The 14,161-nt window shown below is 40.6% G+C and overlaps 1 protein-coding gene across 1 annotated transcript in view; it reads left to right on the top strand.

The window, feature by feature from the left end:
- Positions 1 to 780: 780 nt before the first annotated feature.
- Positions 781 to 14,161, top strand: part of LOC145983348 (uncharacterized) — a gene marked incomplete at its 3' end in the record, with an annotated part of 33,504 nt that continues 20,123 nt past the window's right edge. The window contains exons 1-2 of the mRNA XM_083116487.1: positions 781 to 1,215; positions 6,776 to 6,911. Of these exons, the coding sequence (XP_082972613.1) occupies positions 6,907 to 6,911 (5 nt within the window). The remainder of the gene's footprint in view (positions 1,216 to 6,775; positions 6,912 to 14,161) is intronic.

Raw genomic sequence — 14,161 nt, 5'->3', positions numbered from 1 at the left:
CTCTCCCCCCAATTTGTGCTGGAAACAGCAAAAGAAGACGGCCGCGCCATCTACTGGCCACCGATGGAAATGCAATTTCAAAGCGCAGCGAGGTTTAAATGTGGGATAATCCTCTACTCCCTAACTCCTCTATGGTACAGCCAAAGGCAAGAGGGGGCAAAAGCTAAGAACAAAAGTAAGAACAGAGTAGGCAAATTGTCCATCGCCATTCACTATCATTCATTCTGTTTTTCGTGGCCTCCCCGATATCGCAGTGGTAGCGTCGTCGCCTTGTAGCTATGCTTGTATAATATCACCAAAACATACCATATCCTAAACAAAGGCCGCCGAAAGACATGGTGCCATGCCTTTTCTGATTATAGTCTCCGAGCGTCAGTGTCTTTGATAAGGGATGAACCCCCCGAAATAAATTCTGGCTACGGGTCTGCCGAGACACCGAGGAGAACACCTGTTCGAATCACGTCGCCCGTATCAAAGCTGGATCCTGACTCCCCTAAAACCTAATTCGTAAGTACGTACATATCGTTTTCTTAAATCGAATTTTTGAATTTCTGGAATTATTAAAATTTTCAGAAAACATGGGTCCCTTGCATACGAGATGACCGCTACGTCTTTGACTGAATGCATCCAAATATATTTCACAGCTCGAGTACGGTTAACTTGGCTTAGCATAACTCGTTTTATGGAGCGGAAATCGCTGCTTTGCGCAAAAAAACAAACAAGTGATGCTGAATGCGAAACGTTTGTTTTTATTACTCGAGCAACCACTTATCGTGATATGAAAAGTCATAAATTGCACTGTCTCCTTTGGACGGCCTTGCTGCAACTTTCATATCAATAACGCAAGGTAATGTTGAGTTCGAGTTGTAAAAGCAAAGCAAACACTGGAACCCCTCCCGTCACAGGAAAAAGATTGCCTTGCTGGACCAGAAGTGTAAAAAATTTGTTTTGTTGACACTTTGAACTGGAGCTCCTCACTAGCAATCCAAAATATAAATTCTCTAATAAGTTTAGAAATGGTTGGTAGGGGTTAAAGATTAATTTATCAGCACAGTGATATCATAATACCTTAGAGAAAAAACTGCAAATATTCGATGCGACTGCATGTAAACGAGGAAAATTGAAAGCCGCAAAGCAATGGAGCTACGGGATGCGATGCCAAGATTGGAAGTGCTATGGTGATTTTGTAGTGATTAATCTTGCATCCTTGTACATGTAAGTGATTAACTTGGTAACTAATGATTGATGACAAAATTATATACTGACACGATATTGATTGTAGTAAGTAACAATTAGAAAGTTGTAGTGATTAATATTTCGGGTGTAACGTATTTTTTTTCATACCGTGCAGTTTGAAGCTTGTAATAAAGCTTGTGTACTAGAGATGTTTCAGCAGGTGTTCGTCGAAGGTAACAAAGTTAATTGATTACCATTATCCACGCCTTACATATATGATGTTTTGCTTGCACAAAAATGAAAGATTTGGAGCAAAACAAAGCAATCATATGGCTGTGAACATATTTTAGAAAACCTTTTACAGTTATTATATTGTTATTAAATGAATAAGTAACATCTTTATCTGTATAAATAAATAGACTATATCCTATGAGTAACGCCCACTGATGCAAGCACTGTTATCAGAAATTGGTTCGTTCAATCTAACACCTGTTATCTATCAGCCCAGATTATGTACCAATTCCTATCATCGGCATGATAATTGAACTTACGATCTGGTAACTAGTATGCTACTGGCGGTACTACTTTACTATACCGGAGACACCTATCAATGATTTATTTCGCAATTTTTTACATTGCTAACATACTATTCTGCATTGCGGAACATTTCTTTAGGTGAAATAATGAATTTCTAACGAAAATAATGTATATTTCTTACATTAACGAGTACTTACTGTTGTTCCTTATTTCCCACAAACCATCCACGGGTAGCCCCAAAAACCATTGACGTTAGCCCAAAAATTCACGATAGCCCCACAAATCATCACGGGGACGAGGTATGCCTACTAGGTTAGGTTCCATTAGCACTCCTTTCGTTCAATTTAGCATATACGGACAATACGAGAGCGTATTGTGACCTCGAGCAGAAACCAAATGGCGGCAGCAGCAATAGCGTGTCGGAAATAGATTTTCGTAGAAAACCACATGCATTCGCATTAAAATGGATCAAAACTACATTCCCGAACATCAACAACGCTACAGAAAATGATTTGCGGAAGTACTTTCTCCTGTAAATTTGAAGAAATCTGTCTCCGGTATAGTAAAGTGTTACCCTACTGGCTTCCAAAGTGAATTTACAGGTGATACTAACAATAGACACATAGTTGTAGTACCAGTACATTAAGTAACACCACATAGGTTTAACTCGGTAAATTTCTCGTATCGGACAAACGGATTTCTTCAAATTTACAGGAGAAATTACTTACCGAATGCAGTTTCTTTATAGTTGTGGAAGTTCGGGGAAGTGTTTTCTCACATCGTTCATTGAATTTTGCCGGTTAATCATCTTTTTTCGATATAAATGTGTGACCGTTGCACGAGAGCTCGTCCATCGATTTACTTCCAGGTGGATGTAGCCTGTGCGTGATGACGTAATCCGGGCCAGTGTTTCCAAACACGCGTTTATGTAACTGGTCACACATTTAAATATGTATGATCAGTTGAACGTGATCAACGTTTTCAAAATGAAGTGTGCAGGTTGCGTGGTACAATTGAAAGGGGTTGAAGATGTGGATTTTGTAGTACAGCATGGTATTGTTAAAGAAGGAATTGATTGTCAGAAATGTGGTAGCACATGTAAGCTGCACATTTTTCAAGCCGATGTTGTCCGTATATGCTAAATTGAACGAAAGGAGTGCTAATGGAACCTAACCTAACCTAGTAGGCATACCTCGTCCCCGTGATGGTCCGTGGGGCTATCGTGAAGTTTAGGGCTAACGTCAGTTTTTTTGGGGCTACCCGTGGATGGTTTGTGGGAAATAAGGAACAAATGTAAGTACTCGTTAATGTAAGAAATATACATTATTTTCGTTACAAATTCATTGTTTCACCTAAAGAATTGTTCCGCAATGCAGAATAGTATGAAGCTACCCCATCCACGGGTAGCTCCATAAACCATTGACGTTAGCCCAAAAATTCACGGTAGCCCCACGGGGATGAGGTATGCCTACCACGTTAGGTTAGGTTCCTTTAGCACTCCTTTCGTTCAATTTAGCATATACGGACAACATCGGCTTGAAGCAGCAGCAATAGCGCGTATTGTGCTTTCGTGCAGAAAGCAAATGGCGGCAGCAGCAATAGCTCGTCGGAAATAGATTTTCGTAGAAAACCACATGCATTCACATTAAAATGGATCAAAACTACATTCCCGAACATCAATAACGCTACAGAAGGTAAATAATGAGCAATTGTGCCGATCGCGGATCACTCAATTTCGCTTATCTTGCACTTTCTACGCGTGGTGGGGTGGAAACATTGCATATGGACTACGGTGCTGAAACTGTGATGGCCATTTCGCGTGTTACTGAAGGGAAGAAACAACCAAGAAAACTTATTCGGTATGTCGCAAATATAGCTATTTTTGGTGAAATTAGCGAAATTCCACCTTCAGCAATGTTTCTCAATGCAGAATACGTAGGTACAAATATTGAAATCAAAAGAAGTAGGAAATTTCAGCTGTTTGTCCGATACGAGAAATTTACCAAAATGTTTTTCAGTGAAAATAATTTTTAGACCAAAAAATAAGTGTTAGATTGGCGAAATCATAAAAGTTACTCATTACTTTGCTTCTCATATCAGAGGAGGGTAACAAAAGTACCACGTACCACCTTTACATTATAAATTTGGTACTATTATAGTATGGGGGTGACACCTATAAATCATATATTTCGCACTTTTTTACATTGCTAACGTACTATTTTGGAGTGCGGAACATTTCCTAAGGTGAAATAATGCATTTCTAACTAAGATAATGTCTATTACATTTAGGGGTACTTTCTGTTACTTGCTATTTCGATTCTGTAACACACATTATGGCGACAGTGTACTGGTTCATCGCGCGTTGTGCGAGTGTTTTGTCGATTTATGCAGTATTGCAACCTCGTTCACCGGAAAATACCTACTTTCGTGCCCGGATTTGAAATTATGCTAATACCTCGCAAACCATTGACATTAGCCTCACAAACCATTGACGTTAGCCCCAAAAACCATTTTCCGTAAGGTTAGGTTAGGTTAAGTTAGGTTAGGCAAGCATAGTTAAAAAAAAAAAAAAAAAATACTCGACACGTCATGTTCTACTGAAAACACGGAGAGTTTGAAACACTGACTACGGGATTACGTCATCTAACACACGGAACATTGTGCTCTCGTGCAGAAAGCAAATGGCGGCAACAGAAACAGCATGTCGGACAGAGATTTTGGTAAGAGTCTAGTTTACGTCCTTTTCATAAGGAATACGTGTCCTATATCATTGGATAGGTTATTGTACAACCTTGGTGACAATGATGTTCGACCAGAAAGGAATACGTGACTAAATGCACAGAGGCATAGGCGGTGGAATGGGTGACCCGCAGAAGTGACGCATGTGTGTAAGAGGAGGCGTGTGAGCAGGCAAGAATCGTGATCCCAGCATGTTGCACCCAAGGTCACGTAAAGAACGAAAATGGGGAACTATACGCGTGACATTCAACTTCGACCAGGCACCAGACCCATACGGAAAATTCCAGATAGTGGCGCATTCGACGGAAGCATGACGTCACGGACACAATAAGGGAGTCCGCCGTATATAAGCGCGTGCTGTGCACCGAGGAACCGCAGTGCATCATCACCATGGCCAGGGGCAAACCTATTGACAACACCGTGAGGAGAAGAGTGGTGGAGTTGCAACGGGATGGACTCAGTGAACTTGAAATAGGGTGCCAACTGAACTTACCCAAGTCAACCGTCCACTGCATCATCAAACACCACCAAAATACGGGTACTACAGAGCCAGGTAAGGCCCCCGGTCGAAAACGCCTGCTGAGCGTGCGTGACCTATGGATATTTAGGTGCTATATCCAGACCAACAATCATGTTTCTGTGGCCGAATTACGACTGTGGACTCGAGAACGCTTTCACATTGAAGTGTCAACCAGAACCATTCGCCGTTACCTACAGCGATGCGGTTACCGAGTGTACAAGGCGAAACGTAAACCCTTCCTTTCCATGTTGAACAAAGGCAATCGACTACGGTGGGCACGAATGTACCGGGGATGGTCATTTCGGCAGTGGAACAGGGTTTTGTGGACGGACGAATCCATTTTCAATGTTGTGTACGGGAAAATACGGAAAACAGTCATTTGTCGGAAGGAGGAACAAAATGAAGCAAAATGTTATGCAAGTCGGGTACAGAAACCTGCGTCAGTGATGGTATGGGGATGCATGATGGTATCTGGGGTTGGCCCACTACACGTCTGTGAGGGCATTGTGAATGCACACGCCTATACACGCATACTGGAGCGGCATCTTCCCACAGTGCGAAGGCACCTGTTCCACAGGCGGCGTCTCATCTTTCAACACGACAATTCCAGGCCTCATACAGCGCAGCTGACAAGAGAATGGTTGACTCGCCATCACGTGCAAACTCTGCCATGGCCACCATCGAGTCCCGACCTCTCGCCCATTGAGAATGTGTGGCGTGTTCTTAAGCGACGTGTGCAACAGAGGGGACCCACGACAGTGGCTGCTCTTATCGCCTGCCTGCAGGAGGAATGGCACCGCATCGATGTGGAATACCTTGAACAACTCGTCCGCAGCATGCCCCGACGCATTGCCACAGTTATTCGCCGACGGGGTGGCGTCACACCATGGTAAACAGGATCCCCTCTAACAGTGGTCGAACATCGATGTCACGTGTAGATGGACGAAAATGTTTTATTTTGTGTGGACACCATACATTGCTGCGTTGCAGCGGAAATTTATGTTTTCCTTTGTTCCATGTTGCCTGCTGAATAAAACATGTTCAGCATATGCATGTGTTCTCCTTCTTTCACAACGCACTCCTATATTTGTGACTGGTCGAACTTCATTGCCACTAAGGTTGTATAAGAAATTCAACAAACTAAATCCCAAGGCGAGGAAAAATTTCCTCGAGGAGAAAATCGAGAAAAACCGATGTTGTCCGGATATGTGTGATTGAACGTACTGAGGACATTTTTCGATGATGAAGCACATATTTAGGGGTGAAATGAGTGCTAATGGAACCTAACCTAACAGGCCTAATCTAACCTCGTAGGCATACCTCGTTCCCATGAATGGTTAGTGACAGAAAGTGTAAAAAAAAAAACTTACTTACCTTACGGATGCTGGAGTGCCGGCTGTCTGCTAACACGGTTTTGTAAATGGGCAAGAAGAAGTGCGCAAGAAGGATGTAAAAGGGCAAGAAGGACGTAAACTAGACTCTAGCCGAGATTTTTGCAGAAAACAACATGTATTCGCATTAAAATAGATCAAAACTACATTCACGAACTTCCACAACGCTACAGAAAACGATTTCCGTAAGTACTTTCTCCTGTAAATTTGAAGAAATCCGTCACCCATAATGTTACCATAAATGTTAATAAACCTGGAACTTTTGGGGGATCAAATGCAGATATTGGTGGGTTCTTTCAAGTTTTGTTAAGTGTTGCTAGTATTGATCTCTACTAATAACAAGTTGGTTGTATTTTCACATACAGTATAATGAAATGGATCTTTATCTATATCTCTTATTCTTTTGTTTCAGTTGTTTGTGCAGGTGTGACAGTGCAGCAGTATTTTTGACTAGATTTAGAATGGATTGTGCAAGCACAATTTGAAACTTTGAAAGTTCTAATAGCAAGTTTGTGCCATTTTCTGGAGGAGAATTTTAACTTTATGAGGCAAGTATAGTTCTTTCTGTAATAAAATAAAGCCAGTGCAAAAAAATTAAAAAAGAAAGAAGTTCATTTCAGTCTCTTTTTCTTGGGAAAGTATGTAAGCTTATAGCTTCTTTTTTCATCTCCTGTGCATGGTTACAAGATGCTAGGGAAGATTTTTCAAGTATGCATCTTGTTATATTGAAGATTTGTTATGTTGACTGATTAATGGGTTACATGTAACCTATAACCAGTGACGTGCGGTGACGTCGACACTTGGGGTAGCAGTCAGTGGCGTGCTCAAGGGGGGTGGGATTGGGGTGGGTCACACCCCTCCTCCCTTTAGGGCCCAGTAAAAAAAGAATGTCAATAACAGGAAAAGATTACAAAATTATGAATGAGTACTAAAAAAAAGTACACGTAAACCCCACCCACATTCGAAAATAAAAAACGATTTGATTTGACTACTAAGCCAGAGATCCTGGGTTAGAATCTCAGCTTGGCCATGGGTATTCTTTGTGTGTGTCCCTTCATCAATTTTATCGTATCATCTTCGCGATTAGCCAAAAGTGGCGGAAAAACGAAGTAAAATAAACCAAATCGAGCAATCAATCAATGATTTGATTTCATTTTTGTTACTTAGCATCACTTTTTTTGTCACATTTGATTAATTGCGAAGATGATACGATAAAATTAATGAAGGGACAAACACAAAGAACACCCATGCCCAGGATGGGGTTCGAACCCGGAACTCCAGGTGTAAAAGCGCGCTGTGATAACCACTCTCCCACGGTTGGTTGAATTGGTGTTTTAAGTCCACTTTATGCACAGAAACAAAACAGGAAACAAATCACACTTTTTTGTAGTTTCTTCAATAATATTCATTTGGCTTTTTGAGTTCTGAGATACATTTTTCATTCCAAATTATTTCATTATTCACTGCAGAGTACAACACATAGGACAAGAATACGCACTCATCACGGGTTCGAATCCTGGCCTGGATTGTTCATATGAGGTCCCTTCATCAATTTCATCATATCATCACTCATCCTCATTTTCGCAATCACCAAATGTGGCAGAAAAGCGAAGTAAAATAAACCAAGCCAACAACAATATGCCCAAATAAATACATCCGTATTTATGACTGTTAGAGGCCAAGAATAGTATATTTAAATAAAACACTACTAAAACGAGAGTGAGAGAGAGCTCGAGCACGTATTTGTAATTTAATCATTATATATTCCATACTTGAAAAAAAAGAAAGAAAGCATAACATTATTTTCTCCACATAACACGTTCCCATTTCATAAATAATAAAACTACATCCCATATTATACATACATATTGTACAACGTGTGAAATGTTGTGTAAATACAGAGAACTGTAGAAAATTTTACCCTGAGTTCTTTAGAGGATTTACAAAAAAATCTATGAGAAACCAATCCCCTATCTGTCCTATAGGAGATAGACTGGGGGACCTGAAAGCACAGGCTTTCAACCATTGCAGCGGGGAGAGGGGACAAGGGAGGTAGAGTTAAAAATCTTCCTTTTCCTTCCGCCGGCCGTTTCTACCTGGAAACTGGTCTGGCGGAAGAAGAGCGAGCTAGGGTATCCACCCAGCTTTGCCCGCGGAGAACACCGATGGACGAGAAGAGCGTGGAAAAAAAGGTGTTGCATATGAGCTGATTTGAATATAATTTGAGATGTGAGATTGATTGATCTATCTCTGCTAGACTAGCTACTCCTCAGTGCACGTCACTGCCTATAACAGCTAGATGGGACAATGCTGTCCCAGAACCTGCACCCTCCCTTGAGGACAGTTGGCATAGCAGTTGTCCCAGTAACATGGAACATCATTCAGTGGCGTAGCAAGGGGTGGGCGACCACCTGAGGCCTTGCGTCCCATGGAATTGTTACGAAAATGTAATAAAGAGAAGTGAGAAAAATTATGGAAAAGACTAATTTTTGTGGGGAATAAAATTAAAACCTTCTCTTTTTATCTGGTTTTAAATTCTAGTTAAACGTTATAATTTGAATGATTGATGGATTGATTGAATTAAAACTTTTGGTTAGACTGCACAATCGACCCTTGTACTTTACCGTTTGAAAGTTAAAAAAAAATATTGTGCGCTAATAGTAAGTATTTAACTCTTCGAGTTGCCACTGTGCATTTCTCAATTTGAAGTTAGTTAAATTTCTATGAAATAATAATAAAAAAATACTACTACATTACTTGCCATAGTGGTTTCCTTGAACCTAATCCATGTTGTAAACACACAGTATTGGCAGGTCGAACTTTGGTTTTCAACGGGAATATATATGCGAATTTTAACTAGGATTCAACTTTTTTATAATCATGTTTTCATTTGTATTTTTTTATGTATATCATTCAAAGGGACTCTATAGAAAAAGGCAGGTAGCCGGAGCATAGTGTAGCGGAGCTACGGTAGCGGTAGGGGGTGGTAGGTCAATTACCCCAGGGGCAGAGCCCGGAATTGGGGGGCAATTAATACTACTTTTTTTCCACTTACAATTTTCGTCACCTTAAATTTTACATTTTGGAATCCTTGATTCCTACCCTTTCCAACGATGTATCAAACATATTTCTATTAAGAAGGGTCGATTCCACATCCTTACCAAAGTTTTGTTTGCATCAGCACTTTAGGCCTGGTTCTCAATATTTTTCAGTCCGGGACCCACCTTGAACGATATTACACTTCATGGGACCCACAAGCATGAGCACCGGGGGAATTACTTGCAGGGGTGTGCACCCAGTTTGTAATAATATTTTTGCTAACATCGAGTACTTTAAGAAACCATGTTTTACACTTGCTTGAACAAATTACACATACTTCAGTCTAGAAGTGTAAATATGTATTTTTGAAAGACTAATTCATTCTAGTCTAACACCTTACTGATGATGTTAATGATGACAGTTGACACATTTCGGGGAGCGCATACACACACAGGCAGTCAGAAATATCAAGCAACCCCTTAAGTCGACATGCATGTGACACGCGGATAATTAAGAACTCACTGCTGCGACCGAAAGGAAACTACTGATATCCGATTCCCTTGAGAGAGGGAGATGCCGGTAAAAGCAATGGTAGAACGTGAATAACGGAAATATACAGGGTGGGCCAAAAGTCCCTTACCACCCCTTGTAAAAATCGTTTTAGTGGAAATTGATGAATAACAACCATGTGTGACCACATTAGGCCTAGGGGGAAGTCATAAGGTGGGGGTGCCCTTGACGGCGGCCATCTTGAAAGCCGCCATCTTTGATACAAGTCCAGTTTTGTAAATGGGAAGGTAGGCATGCGATACATGATTTTAGGCTAGAATTTGATAAGGAAAACGATGGTGAAGTCGTAATGTTGAAATCTTCATTTGTTAAAAAGTTACAGGCATTCAAATGTTGGAATCACACTTTTACATATGGTGCTCTACGTGCTCTACGTGAGCGCCCTCCAGCGCCACGCACGTGTGTAGTCATTCACCCCAATTGTCCATGACCCTGCTAAGTGTGTCAGGTAAAATATCAGCACAGGCTGCAAAGATCCTTTCTTCCAGGTGAGCAACATTCCTGATCTTCTCGGCTTATACCTTGGCCTTTAAATGACCCCACAAATAAAAATCCAATGGAGTCAGATCGGGTGAACGTGCCGGCCACTCAATGGGACCACGACGCCCGATCCACCATCCAGGAAATTGTTCATGCAAATAATCACGGACGTTTAATCCATAATGGGGAGGTGCACCATCCTGTTGGAAAAATAAGGGAAATGTGCCATCCTCGGACAACACGGACGGCAGGATGAGATCACGCAACATTGCCAAATAATGATCAGAATTAAGGTTACCAGGAATGACTAATGGACCTATTAGTTTGGTACCCCATAGGCCGCACCACACCATAACTTTACCAGCTCCTACCAATTTCCAGGGGTCAACCGAGTGAGGATTGGTAGCGGACCAATAGCGACAGTTTTGTTTGTTGACCTCTCCTTGCACATAAAAATTCGCTTCGTCGGAAAACAGGATTTTTGAGGCGAATGTGGGATCTGCTTCAAGTTGGGCAACTGCCCAGTCACAGAATTCCAGGCGTCGATCTGGGTCGTCTTCTGATAAATAATGTTGAAGTTGCAATCTGTACGGATGCCAATTGTTTTTCTTTAGGATGCATCTGATGGATGTACGGCTGACACCACATGCCGCTGAGAGGCGACGAGTACTGCGGTGTGGTGATGTTGCAACAGATGCCAACACTGCTATGGTTGTGCCTTCGTCTGTTGCAGTAGTGGGTCTTCCAGACCTGGGTTTGTCCACTACTGAACCAGTATCCATGAATTTCTGGAAGAGGTTGGCAACACTCACATGAGACACAGGGTGTCGATCTGGGTGCCGTTCATTAAATTCCGCTGCTACAACCCTTCCACTCGTTCCACCCCATGCCCTTATTAACTCTTTCCTCTCCACTGTGGTTAGTGACATGATTTAGGCACCTGCAACAAATAAAAAATGAAGGTGTGATTCCAACATTTGAATGCCTGTAACTTTTTAACAAATGAAGATTTCAACATTACGACTTCACTATTGTTTTCCTTATGAAGTTCTAGCCTAAAATCATGTATCGCATGCCTACCTTCCCATTTACAAAACTGGAATTGTATCAAAGATGGCGGCTTTCAAGATGGCTTCAAGATGACTTCCCCCTAGGCCTAATGTGGTCACACATGGTTGTTATTCATCAATTTCCACTAAAACGATTTTTACAAGGGGTGGTAAGGGACTTTTGGCCCACCCTGTAGAGTTTAGACTACGTACAACACGCGTTGATTTTAAATTGTTAAAATAATATATCTTACTAATTTAAATTTAATAGGTTTTAAGACACAGTAAATAAATTTTCAAGCCCGACTCCGCGACCCACTGAATGCCCCCCTTACCTTAAATTCTTACTAAAATAAAGTTAAAATGAAGGATGTAAAAAGCCTCTTGGGAAAATATAAAGTGTAAGTTTGTGATGAGCCTGCACAAGACCAAAACAACACACTAAGAAGTAAGAATATACTAAAAGCTTCCTCACAGACAGTGGAAGAGACCAGCTCTTCTCAAGAAGGTAAGTACATTTGATAAAACACTGTTGTCATCGCCAGAAAAAAGTAAAAATTATCGTCGTATTTCTCATGTGAAACATTTATTCAAAAATTCACGATAACTCCTTCCTACAGCAGGCCTGTACCTAGAATTTTTTTTCAGGGGTGGTCAGATCCGAAAATGTTGAACAGAAGAAGATCCGAAAAGCTGTTGAATTAATCATGTTAGGTTATTTTAGGTCGTTTTTCTGACACTTTTGGCTAATCGGGACGCTGAGTATGAGTGATGATGTGATGAAATTGATAAAGGAACACCCATGCCCAGGTCGGGATTCGAACCCGGGACCCATGGCGTCGTTGCACGCTGTGATAAATACTCCGTCACGGTGGTCGGCGAAATGCTGTTGGAGTATTATATGTGACAACCAATGTTATGCTAGTATTGCAGCTAGTGCTAAGTGTACACCCAATGGCAAAAGTAATATGTCCATTCCTATTTTCATTCAATGTGTTTTCCACAGTGTGATGGTAATGAGTTGAAATAGAAATGCCTCTCAGCAGATGTCGTGTCCTTCACTCAACAGAAGGTGAAGAGTAAAAACAGAATGAAAATAATGATGAACAATTTGCCTATTATCATCATCTTTACTATTGGCTGTGCCATTGCAGAGTTGCAATGTTGTGGTCCAAAGTAACAGGAAAAATTAACAACTCAATGATAGACCCCCTCTACCCCGATCTCGACAATCATCAACACAGTCACTTACAGACAAAGGCTGTCACATGGCGTAGAGCTTGGTGCTTTTTCTAAAGCTTCTTTACATTCAATTCTCAGACGAATTGTACTGTGTTTTGCAAATAAACATTGTTTCAATTTTTTTAAAAATCTTATACAAGCACCAAAAGCAGTGATATTTTTGTGGTTAGAAACTAATATATTTATAAATTATATAAGACATATTTTAAATGTAAGTTAATAAAAAAAACATATTCGCAACACGGCTGCAGTTTGAAGAAAATTGAGATGTCTCGTAGACTTGCATCAATGGTTACAAAACAAAAATTACTCAGTGTTGCAGATTGAAAACAATAAATAAAATAAAATACTTATTTTTACTTACGTTCAGTGAGTATGCGTTGAGTAATTGACAACGTTTCAGGGACCACTGTCCCCTTCTTCAGGTTGGTTTATCGGCTTCACGGTTGCCCACGAAGCTTCGTCAATACAACGTATTGACTGAACGTAAGTAAAAATAAGTATTTTATTTTATTTATTGTTTATCAAGTGAGTAAGTTGTACGTAACCTGAAAAATGAAGACTGAAAACTTGTGGAGGCTGCCTCTCTTCCCAACCATTCATACATGCAAGGGTGTTCAAAATCTAAATTCGTGCAGAATCTGAAAAATCGTTAATGATATTTTTGTAGGTTTTTATATCTTCACGTTACAATATTTCATAGTTCGAGGGGGGACATGGCACCCATGGCTCCTCCGCTGGGTATGGGCCTGTCCTACAGCTTCCTTTTCGTCAGTAATGTATTATGATGTATTCCTGGAGATTTTGTATCAATTCACATTGAAGTTTAATTTATAAAGGATGGATGGGGGCCTCGCATTTTAATCTTGCCCAGGGCCTCGCGATATGTTGCTACGCCACTGACATCATTAGCATGTTATTTCTCTGAAACTAATCGATTTTCAGTTTTCTTTGTTAGTACACATATGAAGGTATGACATACTCAAATGTCAATACAATTCACATAGTGCTGGTATTCTTTGCATGTAGTTTCATACAAAGTTAATTTTTCTGTGAAAAGCAATGTGTTGAGAAGCATTTTTCCTGAAAACCAGTTCTCGTGTTGGTCATATGCACACTAATTGCTTGAAATATGCAGGCATTCACCACAAAAGAGCCACCCTTGACGTCATGTGACCCCCATCTATTTTTTTAAAAAAAACAACATAATTTACATGAAATTTTGGAATTTGGGTGTATCCCACAAGGTACTTAATAGGCACACATGGAAGAAAACAGTTGTTCTCATAGTACAAACATGTATGTACAATCCACCAAAGATTTGACACTTACATAATAAGGTGGTGGTAGTAAATAAAATATTTCGTAGTAATTAGAAAAAAGTAAACAGTCTCAGTCTGAGAAGTATTGTTCCTATG

Source organism: Lepisma saccharinum, unplaced genomic scaffold (assembly GCF_977018435.1).
Source record: "Lepisma saccharinum unplaced genomic scaffold, izLepSacc3.1 HAP1_SCAFFOLD_847, whole genome shotgun sequence".
Taxonomy (NCBI): Eukaryota; Metazoa; Arthropoda; class Insecta; order Zygentoma; family Lepismatidae; genus Lepisma; species Lepisma saccharinum.
This window is presented reverse-complemented; position numbering and strand designations above follow the sequence as displayed.